Genomic DNA, 16,586 nt, shown 5'->3' with positions numbered 1-16,586 from the left:
ACAGAGGTTTCATTACAGCCACACTGTCTCCACACAGAAGACACACAGAGGTTTCATTACAGCCACACTGTCTCCACACAGAGGTTTCATTACAGCCACACTGTCTCCACACAGAAGACACACAGAGGTTTCATTACAGCCACACTGTCTCCACACAGAGGTTTCATTACAGCCACACTGTCTCCTCACAGAAGACACACAGGGGTTTCATTACAGCCACACTGTCTCCACACAGAAGACACACAGAGGTTTCATTACAGCCACACTGTCTCCACACAGAGGTTTCATTACAGCCACACTGTCTCCACACAGAAGACACACAGAGGTTTGCCGACTTGAAAACCCCCGTTTTCAGAGTCCACCTTCATTTAGCCATTTTTGGGGAGAGGGGTAGCTGAAAGTTGACCACAAGCGATATACTTTCACTGCTGATCAATAGTGAAGAGAAGACGCATGCTTGCGCTTGCGGGCCCTCGATATGTGCCAATGCACTCGCAGTGCATTGTGGGACTTGTAGTATTATGGTGGTCCGTGCAATATAAGAGGGCCAGTTCTAATACTAATTAAATATCATCCCGCGGGCCAAAGATAATTCATTCACAGGCCTGATTTGGCCACCGGGCCTTGAGTTTGACATATATGCCCTAAGCCATATCTACAAAACTGGTGGGTCAAAGTGAGCAACCAATATGTCAATTTGAAGCTTTGATTCCCTGCTTTCACGTGAAATGGAAAAAAACGAAACCTAAAAAAATAATTCAATGACTTAGGGACTGATCGTTATTTATCCACCAGGGGGGGGTGGTGCAGATGTGATTTCATTTTTTTATTTTACCTCATCCCCCCCCCCAGCCTCCAAATATTTTTTCGGGACCCCCCCCCTCAGGGACTGGAAGAATATATATGACCTCCCCCCCCCCCCCCCAACACCATAGACCATATTTATTTTATATTCACACCAACAGTATAGCAGCATAAAGTAAACGCTGATCGTTTATTAGGCGGCGGCCGTCTGGGGTTCATTTGGTTCCATATCCGTCATTACATTATGGTCAACACTCAACACTGATGATATGCCATTGCATTCTTCCAACTAAAGATTTAAATATGAATCTGGCAGCTTCGAAAATAGCATACGCAGACCTACAAGCTCACAACAACACGCTGATGACGCGACGCAAATGTATGAGCTTAGATTGGCTATTTTTAAGGTGAGCCTCGTGCGTAAAGTCATTCTAGCCAAGCTGCCAAGGCAGTGGGCACCCCTCGCCTCTGTGCCCAAGCCCAGGATGATGAAAATGAATGAATGCTAAATAAATATGTCACGCAGTCGCATACCATAATACTACAGCGTCATACTCCACAGAGAAAAGCACAATTTGCGCAACACCAACGTTCAACTGCCTGCTCGGCTCATTTAGCCAGCCAGGCACCACCAAATAGTATAACTCTTTCTTTAATCTATTACAACCACATACGCAGACAAAAGTACATGGCACCGCGGACAAAACACAAGTAGGCTACTAAACTTGTGGCTCATTTCCATCCGTCACACAGTCAGGGACCCTGCTGAGGATTTGGTCCACTGTTTACCCTCCTACTGCATATATCAGCGCTGCATGCAGATCGGCTATTTTTCCGTTTGTGAGGACGCACACATGAGTGCGCGTTATTACGCGGCGGAGCCGCGGAGATTTAATTTATTTATAATGCGTGTGAAATCAAATGGCATGTGTGGCGTCACTGGCGTGGTGCGTGGTAAAGGGTTAAATTGCGTGACTGTCACACTCAAAGGGTGAGACATGGCAGCCCTGGTACTGTGACGCACACACCAACAATCCACCATTGCAATGCGAGTGCGCAAAGATGACCAGCCCTACCGTATTCTGAATGAGAATCTGTCTCGCCTGCATGCCACCATGTTGACGATGCGTTGTCCAAAGACGGTAGAGTCTCTTCCATCAAAATGTTCCATGCCCATCAACATAAAGGCCTCAAGGTGTTCCTGTGATGTTTTGCTACTTTCTATGTTCGTTCACAATCAATTTCAGTCACAAACAGTAACTTGTGAGAAGTTTATATCGTAACATCATCCACGACCTCAGCCCCAACATTATTATTATTGTTGCAGCGGTGCTGTCAGCCTGCTCCTCGCCTTCCTCCTCTCTGACCGACAACACTCGCTCTTTACAGCGGCCTGCTGCTGCTGGCCCACAATTCAAACATCGCGGTTCATAGCTTGAAACATTTTTTCTACTGGAAATGTTATGAACGCAGAATCAATCTGTCCCGCGCTGTTTTGAAGTGGGTACACGTCAGACGTAAACTACATCAGCGGCCGGGGGAGGGACCTTTGCTGGTAGAACAGAATCAGATCTACAAGCTAACAACGTGTCACCAAGCAACACGTTGTTAGCTTGTAGATCTGTTCTATTTGCATGCGCAGTTGCGCACACATGGAAGATACCAAGTACACTCGCCACACAGGGTAAACTTTATATAGATATATATGAGTGAAACACTATGAAAAACAAAATAATCAAAACATTTTTTAAATACAAAATTCAGCAAAATAAAGTTGTACAACCTCCCCCAAGCCAAAATGAAAATAAACATATCCCCCCCTCAGGCTCAAAAAATAGTTTAATGACCCCCCCCTTTTTTGCACCATACCAACCTTTGATAAATAACGATCAGTCCCTTAGCCTCGGTCAGAAACGGTCACATGGCGTGAGTGTCATGACAACTCAAGCAGCATGAAGTCAAAGTTCAAGGTCAATTAACTGCAGGGCCTCCTTGTTCCATGCATACGATCACTCATCAACAAATGTGACTAAATTTGACTGAGGGACTGCCATTGTTTTTTCATGTCATATGAAAGCATGCAGGGAATCATAGCTTCAAATTGAAATGTTGTTGTTCAGTTTGACCCACCAGTTTTGGTGATATGGCTTATAGAGCAATGTCTTGCAGAAAACAGCGAGTTGAGAAAACGGGCTTGAAAGGTTCACTTCTGTGGTCTCTAACATTACACCTAGCTACCGGTACATGTTTGGGCATTTATTTCATATTTACATGTCGATTTCAGCTCTGACACTTATTTCAGACATGCTCTAGTATGTGAAGTCTGCCTATGCTATTTACTTTTAAAATGGCAGGCTCTCAGTAAAATCTGGTCACAAATATGAACATCTTTATGTAAGATAACATATGAATCGTTGTGTGAGGATATGCATGCACACACGCACGAACGCACGCACGCACGCAAAGCAGCCTATACAACCCATCACCAAAAAAAAAGGTACCCCTACCCCCAACAACACGCATACACCCGTGTTGTTTAACCAAAGACGAAGTGTGTTTGGTTCTTCGGTGTGGGACTATCTGAATGCACACTGGCTGACTGTGATCTGCTAGCCACCCACCCGGCTGGCACCGCCCCCGCCATCGAATTGAACGCACCCCGACAAAGGAAAGGCTGACATGTGAAAGAGAGGCAGAGAGACAGGGTGTATTATGTCAGGATTAGAGCCAAAGCCTGGAACGGACCACCGGAGTGAATCCACATTCACTTAATCTACTCTCTCTGTGTCTCTCCTTCCCATTGTGCCATCATACAGTATCTTGTTGCTGTCGGGGAGGAACCTCTTATCTCCATGTTTTAACTTTTTATGTTTTTCCAAAAATCAATTCCATACTTTTTTTCCCCAATTCCATAACAGTTTTATGAGGTTTCCACTCTTTTACACTTTCCCTTGTGTACAAATAGACATATAATTATATATATATATATATATATATATATATATATATATATATATATATATATTTGTTTTTGCCAGTTCTGATTTTCTGATTATTATTTTACAAATCACACACATTATGGTGTGAATTAAGAGAAATGGAAATTAGCTCTTAGTAGAATGCACATCACTCAGGATGTGTCCAACATGTCCTTACTCTCTCTTTCATTCTGTCTGTCATGTGATGATAATGCTTTGAGGTTGTGTGCGTGTATGTATTGGCACCATCAAGGTAAATTCAACCTGGCCCATGTCCGCCTCTGGAGAAAGAAATCACACCCGTGGGATGTGAGGGTTGCTCTTATCAAAGTTATCATCACACATGATCCCATTCCGACCAATCACAAGTCGCGTCCTCACCTTCGTCTTCTATGTTTGTGTTTACACAAACACTCAAAACTGGCCATTCCTTGTCAACTAGAGCGGTGCCCACGGGGCCTCTACAGCACAGCGGTGCCCGTTGGGCACTGGCCTACTTGGAACGATGCAAGGTGGACATGCATGCCCCAAACCAGATATTATGTCCCTTTTATGCCCATATATGGGCAATTCTTTGTCAGGCATGCCCAAATATGGAGTCTGGCCCAGGCAGAGGCTTTTTGTGGCGGGCACGGCACAGGCACTCCCTGTGATGGTGTGGAACGCGTGTGTCGAATTTGAAGTCGGTGGGGCGAACGGTTCTCGAGTTACGTGGGTTACAGACGTAGACGTACAGAGACTTCGTGCATAGATGGCATTCAATATTAGTCTTTGCACAAACCCTCAAAACTGGTCATTCATTGTCAATGGCATTCAATGTTTGTGTTTACACAAACCCTCAAAGCTGGACATAGGAGGGGATAGCGGCCCTCAAGAAATATACATATGGGCCATGGCTCAGTGGTCCAGGCACCTTGGCTGGCAGTCCAGTCTGGCAGTGTGCCGACGGACTTTACTGCATGTCTTCTCCCCATTTCCTGTCAGCCTACTGTCCCTCCATAAAAAAAATAAAGGCGAAAGCCACGAAAAAAACATAAAAAAAAAAGAAATGTACATGAGGGGACCATATTGTTGCTGTTGTCCAATACTCTTATCATATGACACTCACTCCTTGCTCTTTGAGTGCCAGGTATTATTTCATTAATACCCCAGTGTTTTTGCCTTGACAACGAGACGGGCGATGGTGCTTGTAGAATGCCAACAAAAAAGTTATGTGGACCCACGCTGTCATTATTCCACCCGGAATATACAGTACATTTTATAAATGCGATCATTGGTTGAAAAAAAAAAAAGAAGCAGGCACCACCAAGCAGTGCAGCAGATGAAACATTGTTGTGAGGAAGAGAACGTGTGCAAAATGTATTTATTCTATTCTGTTTTTTTTCTCTCACAGCCTTCTGTGGTCCAAATACCGGCTCGTGGGCCAAACGAGGGACACATCACCCATGTCCCCCCAACGTCTATGTATGTAGGTACACAATACTCTTCATATATGTTTACAGACACACATGCATTTAATATTTCTTATTATTATCTCCACCGGGCCGGAAGGAGATTATGTTTTTGCCCCGGTCCATGAGTATGTTTTTTTTTCATTCTTTCATTCTTATTTGTATTTTTTTTCCAGGTCACTGTACAAGTGTAACATTAGAAAAGGCCTCTCTCTTAGTCCCAAGTAGTGGTTTCCTGACTTTATTCTGTGAATCGTTGTAGTGGCGAGAAATTATGCATTCATTGAGACGGCAATCGCGGAAAACAGCTTGAGCTCCACTCTCACACGCTCTCTTCAGTGTCTGGTGCGGTGGACTCTGTGCTGCGCCGGTTGGCGGCCAACCTCTTGGCTTTGTTCATAGACGGACCGACGTAGCTGAGCAGCACCGGCAGGAAGACGAGCCCATGCGTGGCCCCCAGCAGCACTATGGCCAGGTACATGCGGAAGTAGAAGATCTGGAAGATCTTGGACTTGGACATGGCCAGAACCAGGATGCCGGCAAACTTGGCTACAGTGATCCCGGTGAACACCGAGGTGCCCATGCCGGCCAGGGCCTCCTCGGCTCGCTCCACCCTGGTGCTCCTCATGCTCTGGGAGAAGGCCCGCGCGATGTGGCTGCAGAACTCCACGGAGATGCCGCAGCTCATGACCAGGTTGACCAGAGACACGGCGTTGAGGCTGATGTCCCACAGCCACATGACCCCGACCATGTTGAGCAGGATCATAGTGATGGTGAGGGTGACGAGCGCGGCGGCCAGCAGCTCGAAGCCCAGCAACACCACGGACACCACAAAGATGGCCAGCAGCGACACACACAGGCTGGCGGCCGTGTCCTGAGCCATGGTCAGGTACTGCTCGTAGAACACGTAGAAGATGCTGTAAGGGAACACTTCGTGGCCCACGGCCTGGGTTATGTTGTCAGCCAGAGCACGGGCCATCCTCAGGGCATGTATGAAGTCTGGTGTATCTTTCAGGGTGGTGTGGTAGGCCATGAAGTGGGTGGCTCCTATACCTGTGTTATTTGGATGCATGTCCACCGCTGCGCTGTAGACACTGCCACCTTTCGGACATGTGGTGGTGGGGATGTCAGACAAAAACATGGGTAGGAACCGCGTGAAGTCTTCCCCTTCAGGCCTCCTTTTTCTGCCGTTTTCTTCTAGACATTTAACACACTCAGGCTGCTGAGGCACCACTGAGGAGCTGCAGAATGCATCCGTGGATTTAATGTATTTGCAGCAATGCGACATGGGATTCACCCAGTCCAAGTAGTCATCCATCCAGGAGTCGGGTGTGGACGCAATAGCAGTGTAGTCGCTGATGAGTGAGGCAGAGTGGACCTGCAGGACCAGGGAGTTGTTGTTGCAGCCCACTCCTCCACACACCGTGTTCTGAGCCTCCACGCTGCTGTAATTGACCCCCTCCTTCACCACAAAGTACACCGGAGGTCCGGCGTTGAGGTACATGCTCAGGTTATTAAAGTACTGCAACACATGGGAGTCATCTGGCACGGCGAGTTTCTGGTCCATTCCGATCTCTACTTTATTCACCACAGCAATACTGAAGAAGGTCAACCCCACAAACACTGCTACTACGATGGGTCGAACCCACTCCCCGAGGATAAAGGGGGCATATTTCTTCTTGAAGAAGCGGAGGAGGAAGCCATCAGTCTTTTCTTTCTGATCTTCTGGAAGCTTCATACAGCAAATTATATCCATACGATTTTCCTCATGCCTTCTGACATCCAGGCCAAGCAGGCTGATAAAGCAGCTCATCTGCATCAGTAAGTTAACAAAGATGGCCAAGCCGGAAAACATAGAGAAAGTCCTCACCGCCGGAATGTTAGACATTGATCCAAGGAAGAAGACCACCGTCTCAGACAGGGAGCACAGGAGCATGGTGGGGGCTACGTCTCCGAAGATACGACCGATCTGCTGATGGAGCTCTTCCTGTTCCCTACGCTTATCCCTCTGGTGCGCCTGCACTAAGATGAAAATGTTGTCCACGCCCACAGTCAGCACCAGGAAGGGGATGACCTCGATGATGATGAGAGTGAGAGGGACACCTGCGTAGCTAAAGATGCCCAGGGAGCAGGCCACAGAGATCAGCACAATCAGGACGCCGGCTATCGCAAGGGAAATCTTAGAGTCCACTAACAGTCGCTTGAGGCTGTGGATATGACCAAGAGCCAGGGATATGTACATTAACATAATGCCGTTGCTGAGTGCTATGGTGCTGACGTCACTGTGGCTTTGCCTGTCAATCTCGTCCTCTATACTTCTCTCTGCGTTAAATGCTACGTTAAGGTTGGGATTGCTGTAGCTCTTCATAAAGCGGATGAACTCCTCCTCCCATGCCTTAGCTTTACCCAGCTTGACTGTGTCATTGTGGTAGTTGTTGACAGGGAACATGATCACTAGAGCCGTGGCGTTGTTGTAGTTTTGGCCATCGTAACCCCCCAGAGCCAGATGGGGGAACACAGGGCCTCCATAGGTGCCTAAACAGCTGAAGGTCAGTGGAGAAATGGTACATTCGATGAACAGTTTGTGAAAATTTTGCAAATTATTCTTCTTGAAGTAGTTGAACACGCTGAAGATGGCACAGTTATCATTGTACGGGGCTAGAGGACTCATACAAATATCCTTGAGGGTCACATTCTGCCCGTTGTACTCAGCCACAAGGCCCTCGATTTCAAGCTGCAAATCCAGCACCTGCTCTAGGATGCTCATGTCAAAAATGGCTCCAAAAGGCACGTCAGGCCCTTTTCTTTGCTTATAGATGAAGGTGCTGTCGAGCGGTGTGGTGATGATGAGATGCTCGATTCTGAAGAAGGGTCCAAAGTGGCTGTCAAAGAAGTTCTTCTCCTGGCGCGCTCGGCTATTGGGGGGCGACCAGAGCTCAACAGGGTCAGTGGTTATGCGCATGTGGACCAGTCCTGACAAGGCGGCTGCAACTATGACCAGGGTGGTCAGTGTAACCAGCAGGGGGCGCCGCACGCAGAAAGAGCCCCAGGCTGTAAAGAAGAGCCTCATGGCATTCTCAAAGCGCTCCCCAAGCATTTCCCAGCGTGACGCAACTTGATCAGGGTTGTCGTTTTTCACAGACAGTGGGTTATTGCTGTCCAGTGTAGTGCCACATTCAGAAGTTATTTGCCTGTACCTCCAGGCTGACACCACAGCGGCAATGAAGATGAAGAGGAAGGCCACATAAGAGATGTACATGATTACAAACATGGCATCAATGCCAAAGATTGTCCAGGGAGGAGGAAGATCAGGGGTGACCGGCTTAGGGCAGACATCGGGGCAGTCCTGACAGGAGCAGGGACCCAAGTCATCCTCCAGGTGCTCGGCGCAGGTGAATGTCTTGTTGTTCATAGGATTGAAGCCAGACACTGGGACATCAGATAAGATGGGCTGAATTGGGAAAGGAGACTCCTTCATGAACATGTACTGGAGCATGTCGATGGGTCTGCAGTCCTTAACACCAGGGCATAATGAATCCATGGCCTTTTTTTGTTGGAAATAAACATCCTTACAAGAATCAAACAAGGCATTAGCAAATGTCTGTCCGATGTAGTACTGCAGCTTCACCACGTTGTTCTTGTCGAGTTCTGGTTCTGGGGTGAACGCGGTGGCATTCATAAACTGACTCTGACGGGGGCTGCATGTCAGCTCACAGAACATGTTCATCATGTTGAACATACAGGCAGGGCATCGACCAACCACACCATATAGAAACCCCAAATTATCTTCGAGAGTACGGAGCTGGGCAACATCACAACACAAGTGTCGTTCTCCATAGTCATATCCAGGGCATAACTTCTTGAGAAGTGCCTTTGCCTCTCCAGCATCAGAAGACAACGCTATGCCTTCAGAAAGGAGTGGTTTGGGTGGACCTGTGTAATTGCAGTTGTAGTAGATCTCCTCATCATCTTCCACCTCAACTTTCTTACTGTTAGTTATTCCACACTGACCATACCACACACAGTGCTGGGCATGAACCACTGCCAAGGGAATCAAAAGGAACAATACAAACAGATAGTTTCTCCCAATCATCCCTCTTACTGAAGCCATTCTGTATGGGAATCGGAATTGGACGGTTGTTTGATCTTCGGCTCTCCAGTGCTTTGTGTCAAAGTGTCCCTGCTGAGCAAGACAACTTTAAGGCGTGATGTTAAAACAGTCGCCAATGACTGATGAATTAACGGCTAACATCCAGCATTAGAATAGTAGAATTGTAGCAGTAAGTAAACCCTATGATAAAAGTCTTGAGGGTGCATCTCTCTGTCTATCTAGACCTTATATAATCTTGACAGAGCTCTAGTCTGACATCACACACAACTCAAACTGTTGCCATGCATGCTTACAAATGCCGATTTGCACAGTTGTTCTTCTTGGATCCACTGAATACTAATGCCACTTTGCAGCAGAAACCGTTCTAATAGAACGGCAAGCTAACTGTGGCAAACTAACTGTAATATCCCTGGTGGACTATGGGATCCAGGACACAGTCAACAGGGTCAGTTTCGCGTGAAAAATCACCACAACAAAATCTAAAAAACAAGAACCACTAATCTTAATGCTATGCTCGAAAATGCTTTGGCCATGTCTCTGGTACTTCCTTCTGCCTTTTGTCTCCTTCACTATGTCTCATAGTACGCACCAAGCATCTCCCATAGTATAAACACATTCACCAACCAATCATTCTTATTAATATCTACATCCCTGATATACTGTAATTGGTTGATAAGAGGATTTATGTTCTTATATAACAAGAGTATTTACTGTATAGGCAAGGAACTTTCTTAATAGCACCAACATCTATACATAAACGACACAGTTGCACCACTCAGTTCACACGGGTGTGATTTTTTTGTTGTTGTTGAATGTTGCCACTACTGTTGGAGCAACCATAAACTACACAGGTTCATCCCGATGTTCTGGGCATCTTTGTAATGTTAGTGTTAGTAAAAATCAGGCGCACTGTGCACACAGCACCACGCTCAATTAAGAAAGATTTGGTGCAGATGTGCTCATGGCACTGATGACGGTCAGGTTAATAGCCTCAGAATGGAGAGGGCACTTTTCTCCAATGGTCTGTGACGGTTCCCTATATTGTGTTATTATATATAGTACTCTTAGGTTGGCTGGTGATGGTTTATGTTGTGTTTGCCCTATAGTAATTTCTGTTCTCTTTTGTCCAATAGGATCGGGGAGCAGAGCTACTAATCAAGATGATCAGTTTAAGTGGCTCGCACCTGTGCCCTGTGTCGACGCCCTATAAATGCCTGCTTCTCCAGTCCTTCCCCAGTTCTGTTCTTTTCATTTGCCTCCTGCACCTTTTCCACCATGCACACTTTTCAACATTTCTGTTAATAAATACAACATGCACAGTTTGCACACACATACATTTCACCCATGCATACACACACTACACCACTGAATACTGATTTCCACACTTACTTATATCAGTTTATACATGATTTATTCTTTGATTCCTTTTTACTTAATTTAAAAATTGTATTTATTTGGTAAACTGTAAACTCCCCTGTTTTTTGTTGTGTACTTTGGCACCCCCTAGGCCAGGTGCATAACAGGTCCAAAAAGCAGGGGCTAAAGCGCCCTTTCATAAGCAACACATTGATGAACAACACGCTGATGGTTTCAGCAAGCGTAGACAGTAGACACAGGAGAGCAGGTACCGGAGTGCTTTTTTTTCTCCTTTTTTGGGCTCAACCCGCAAGACCTGCAGGCAACGAGCCGGCCCGCGCATCACTAGTACCTAGATATTGTAGGCTATTATTATACCACCTGTAATCCTTGTTCCCCATAAAACCTTTTTTTGTGGCATACCCCTAAAAAGAAAAAAAAACTCTGTGCCCACCTGCATGCTGAGGGGGCCAAAAATCGCCTATGCTAGCTAGCACCACTCAAAAAGTGAAACCACAACATGATGAAAAGGACAACAGCTTATTTTACAAATGACATCAGGTTGCTGCATCAACACTGATGACGAGTGTCATCTCCAGTTAACATCGATCTTTCCATACATCTGGCTAGCACACCAGTACTATTCACGCCTGCATGGGCATATTATGTCCACTTAAATAGTTGTAGGACATTCTCATGACAGTTCTTGGCTGCCATAGCAAAAATATGCTGGCTGGGAGCTCCCAGTGTCAAAGGTGAACAGCTAGCCTTCTTCCTCATGGCCACTATCTTCTCACTCACTGTCAGTTGCTCTCATACAGAAGCTTAGTAACATGCTCTTTATTATTGCTGATAGTACTGCACGTATAGCATTCCGGTGTAGAACCCGTTCAGGGACGTCTGTAGCCTTCTGCTATTTATTAATTTAATTATTCTTCGGCACAAGACCAACTTTGGCTAACTCTAGTCTGAGCACACCTAATCCAAATGGCCAGATAGCAGGATAGCATTTCATCTGCATAGTCTAAAGGCTCATACATAGTCAGGATTTTCAACATGACGTCACGAGCCGCGGTGAAGAGCAAACCAACGCCACCACTCCAGCTTGTACCTTGAAACAGCTAAAAAAAATCACACTGGTGTGAAGTAAGGGGCGCTCTTATCATCATATATCATCATACATCATATTCCGTGCTCAGCCAAGTGTAGTTGATCGGAGTACACCAGAGGTGGAGTTCCAGCATTGACGCACATGCTCAGATTATGAAAGTAGTCAGTAGTGCAACACATGGGAGTCAACCCGTCCAGTCTGATCTATTTATTAATCCAGAAACAACCTTATTCCACAATCGTAACTGGGAACCGAATGCAGAATAGGCTTTTTCGATCGTCATCTCTCAGTTGCCATTCGATGTCCAGACTGATTGGTGGATACGTTTCCTCCACAGGCAGCTCCATCTCATATAGATAGGTCCTCTGCTCCTCCATGGGGCAAATAACTCCAGATTTGCAACCATCTTTCTCAGGGAGATCGAAGCGTTTAGGTTTAGGAAAACCGGGAATTATTCCGAAGACACGTGCTGTGCACGTTTTGCTCTGGACAGTATTGTCGAATGTAACTTGGATTCTGTAGCTCTCACCTTGGTAAAGCCTGCACGGTTCGTGAGGGCATGGCTGGACATCAACTTTGGTCACTTTTCCTGAAGGAGATCCACATTCTTGATAGTTGATTTCATGTGCAGAGGAAACTGCAATCACGAACAAAACAATCCAAATGGTTCTTAGTTCCATGGTGCCTGTACTTGCCTAATTTGCCACTGGTAATCCACAACAATACAAAATGAAGTCAGAATTAAGGAAATTCAGAATTCAGAGAAATGCAGTCCTGAGCGTGAATATATAATGTTTGCCAAAGCTTTGCTCTGACGTCACAGAAAACACATAATGTTGCCATGCATTCCTACCAACGTCAATTTGCACAGCTGTTCTCCTTGGATCTGCTGAAGGGGTCTTTAACAGGGGGTCCGGGGCCCCTAGGCCTAGGGGGTCCTCAGAGTTACTACCACATCTTTGTATGATAGGATACGTTTTTGAGGGGCGCTAGCCCATCTTATTCCTAGCTTTGTGTGTCTGTGTGTATCAGGGAATGTGGCTAAGCACGGAATGTGATGATGTATGAAGAGAAGAGCGCCCCTCACTTCACAGTTCACACAAGTGTGATTCTTTTGAGGGGCACTGGCCTCTCCAATGTCTGGATTTCAGAGATGACGTCATGTGGCAGCCAAGTCTATGGACTTTTAATGTTTGTCTTTAAGCATGCCCCCGAAAAAAACAGGACTCCACTCGTGATGTCATGAGGCAGCCAAGTCTATGGACTGGAACTCACCTAGACCTGGAAACTATGCACAGCTGCTGGACATGAGACTAATTAATTAGAGCGACAGAGAGAGAGAGGAGTGTGTGTGTGTGTGTGTGTCAATTTAACAGTGCAGACGATCAGAAATCAGCAGAGGGTGAGCGACGTTTGCGCTACTCTACGCTCACATTGTGAGCTTGTAGATCGGCTCTTTCGGCCCCAGATTCTTTCTCCCTGGAAATAAAAACGTCTGGGTTTCCGAGGCTACCAAGTTTATGACTTTTAACCCATTTAGGCCTGACCTCAAAATAAAAAAAATAAAAAAAATAAAACACGATTTCAATAGCAGATCTGCTATTTTTCAATAGCTAAATTATAACATAATGTTTAAAACACCAAAAGGGGTTCCCGCATTTCTATGTTTTTAACATCACCCAAGGGCTTGGTCAAGGCCAAGGTTGGCCAGTTTAGTGTTTTTTGAGGGGCGCTAGCCCCTCCTATGCCCAGTTTTGTTTGTGTGAACAAAGCGATGATGAAAAGTACGTATTGAGGATAAAAAGTGAGGGCCGAAAAGTGAAGATGCAAATTCGTGATTGGACCTTTGAACCCTAGCATTCCTATTCTGAGAACTTTGGTCCAAAATAGCAGATCTACAGGCGTTGTGAGCTTGCATCTAACAGCAAGCTAACCGTAACCTCCACGTAATCCTACACAATAAACATGAAACTGGACACATTTGCCTCATTGTATCCAGAACTATAGCAAGAAGTCCAATTCATCAGCTTCAATGTGATGCTTCAGTTCCAAATGTGTCTGTTCATTTTTGTTTCCGTTGCATCGCTTCCAAATCCAGTAGTTTATCCTGCGTCCTGTCTGTACGCGTTCTGTCTCGTGACTCCATCATTCTGAGGGTCCTATTTTAACAGCGGAACTTGTGCTGTGGTGGTGTGTCCAGAGCAATGGTCCTACTGTATCTAGAGGATGCTAAAATGTGGGCGCTGTGTATCTGTACTCGGAGCTAAGGGCCCTGAATTAGCCTACAGTAGTTACTGTATATGTTTTGGCGTTAAAGTAATGCAACCAGAGTGTCATATGCCATCACCTTTAAGAACTATGAACCTGGTTGTGCCATGAGGCGCATTCCTATCCACTGTAAGTGGCGGAGTAGCTTCTGTACCCAGGGTTTTATTTCCGTTCGCAAATTTGGCTCAAAAATTAAAGCCTGGGGAAATGCATTGGAAAATCTGGCATAGGAAGCCCACTTCCTTGTATTTCTCTAACCAATAACAGTGCAGAGGCGTATCACTCTCATTGTTGGTGTCTGTTTTCTACCGGGGAGGGGAGGAGGGGGGGCGGGTGCTCAGATCGCTGAACCAATAGGATCCACCGCCTTGTACTCGCCGGCAACCCGCCCCCTCTAGAGCAGAAATCACACAGGTGGGCCAGGCTAGTGGCCCCGCCCCCTCTAGAGCAGAAATCACACAGGTGGGCCAGGCTAGTGGCCCCGCCCCCTCTAGAGCAGAAATCACACAGGTGGGCCAGGCTAGTGGCCCCGCCCCCTCTAGAGCAGAAATCACGCAGGTGGGCCAGGCTAGTGGCCCCGCCCCCTCTAGAGCAGAAATCACACAGGTGGGCCAGGCTAGTGGCGGAGAGCAGAAGAGGCACAGGAAGTGTCCAATAAAGTTATCCCACCTGGTTAGGTCGGATAACTTTATCTTTATCCAGGTGGGACACCTGTACCCGTCTGCCTGTCTGTGTCCCTTTTATGCCCATATATGGTGATTTCTGTGTCAGTTTGCCTTGTCTATGATGTCAGTACTATGACACGATATTGATGACATCCGTGTGCGCGCTCGCACGTGTGTGTGTGTGTCCTCATTGTCTGCACCATGTCACATATGTCACTGTCACATATTCTTAATGGCTGCTATGTAAGGGAATGTGCACGGCAGAATTGTTGACCTATTAGCTAAGGACATACGTTCATATGTTTCATCATCTGCCAAAATGTGTAAACACTCACGAGTTTCAACTGCCATGTTCATGCACAATAATGTAAATGATGCCTGTCACAGCTAATACACCAGATATTGTTGATGAGGACAGTAGAGAGAGAAGTGACCATTTTGGAAGTGGCATACAGTACATTTGACCAAAGTCTGGAAGTGGCATTCCTTTACCAAGGTGCTTAAGTACCAGCATCTTAAGGATGCTATTATACAGCTTGTGTTCATATTTGAAAGGCTCGGTAATGTCCATAAATCAGTCTTGAGGGGCCTGCAGATTGCAGGAATGCCCAAGCCGAGAGCTAAGACATAAAGATGTTAAATGTGTCAAATGGACCATTTGTATATCTCAAGGAAAGTACACCAATTACAGCGAACAACAATTGCAGCTGACACTGCATGCTACACCAATCACAGTCCCCACAACAGCCGACCAATTAAACTACGGGGCTCAGTTGACGCTTCACTGCAACCACAGTTAGACAAGATTAGCACAGAGAGCTAACGGTAGCATCTTTCATTATCATTGGTGACGTGTAGACAGTGGTAGACAATAACAATGTGCATTTAATTGAGTACTTAAAGGAGTAGTTAATTGAGTACTTAAAGAAGTAGTTGCCTTCATTGCTAAGGCAATTATTTGATGACTGGGTGGGGAGACTCCACCGGCCATCACATTATTGGCTTAGGAATGCGACAAATACAAAACAAGCTGCGTGAATTCAAGGCTTCATGGCGTGTGTAATTGAAACATTTTAGCATTATTTTAGCTTCGTTGCCAGCCACCGCTAGCGGCCACGTAAGAAACGGCCAAAATCCCAGCGTGCACGCATGCTTGCTGTCTTTATTGACATTATGGCTCAAAATTAGATGAAATAGGCATGATCGGAGCGTAATTAAACATTAATTCAACCTCCCGCTAATCAAAACACTGATCGCATCGCAGAACGGGGGGCTCGATTAGTTTAACTTTCAACCAAAACAACAAGGCCGCCTCTTCTTCACTCATGTTACAAATCCGGCTGGCACCTGCTACCTAAAGCATCTACCACCTCCTGGCATCCAAGGTTTTAGAGTTTTAGTTTTTTAACATTTACACTCCAATATTGCACACCTCCAAAGCAGCTATACCTCCACCTCCTATCAAGCCACCTCCAATCGGGTCACCTCCACCCATGTATATAAAGCCCATCCAACCCCCGGTTCTCCCCCCATTCTCGCTTTCGTTGTCCCACCCCCCCCCCCCCCACCCTAATGCTCATCCTACTCCCTCTAACATCTCCTAAACAGATCCCTGACGTGCCTCGGGAGCATGCCGGATCCCCGAAGCTTCCCCACCTCGGCTCAAATCCCAGACGCCGCCGATGGCCCGTCGCGGGCCATCACCCCGTGTTGGTGTTCATGATCATGTCTTTCTTCCTGTTATCTGAAACGTTTCCATTGGTGGTGTGGTCCTTGATAGTGAATTGATGTGTGTGCATGCGTGTGCGCGCATGCATGTGGTGCGGTGGAGGCATAATTTGG

General features: G+C 46.3%; 2 protein-coding genes across 2 annotated transcripts in view; both read right to left on the bottom strand.

Annotated features, from left to right (window-relative positions):
* Positions 1 to 16,586, bottom strand: part of tcf4 (transcription factor 4) — a 201,220-nt gene that overhangs the window by 44,547 nt on the left and 140,087 nt on the right.
* The window catches only part of LOC308310418 (NPC intracellular cholesterol transporter 1-like), a gene marked incomplete at its 5' end in the record, with an annotated part of 42,656 nt that continues 31,538 nt past the window's right edge, over positions 5,469 to 16,586 (bottom strand). The window contains one exon of the mRNA XM_080756761.1: positions 5,469 to 9,274. Coding sequence (XP_080612887.1) covers positions 5,556 to 9,274 — 3,719 coding nt within the window. The 3' untranslated portion in view covers positions 5,469 to 5,555. The remainder of the gene's footprint in view (positions 9,275 to 16,586) is intronic.

This window comes from Protomyctophum bolini (assembly GCF_963924005.1).
Source record: "Protomyctophum bolini genome assembly, chromosome: 22".
NCBI lineage: Eukaryota > Metazoa > Chordata > Actinopteri > Myctophiformes > Myctophidae > Protomyctophum > Protomyctophum bolini.
The sequence above is the reverse complement of the archived record's forward strand: the minus strand, read 5'-3'. Positions and strand labels throughout refer to the sequence as shown.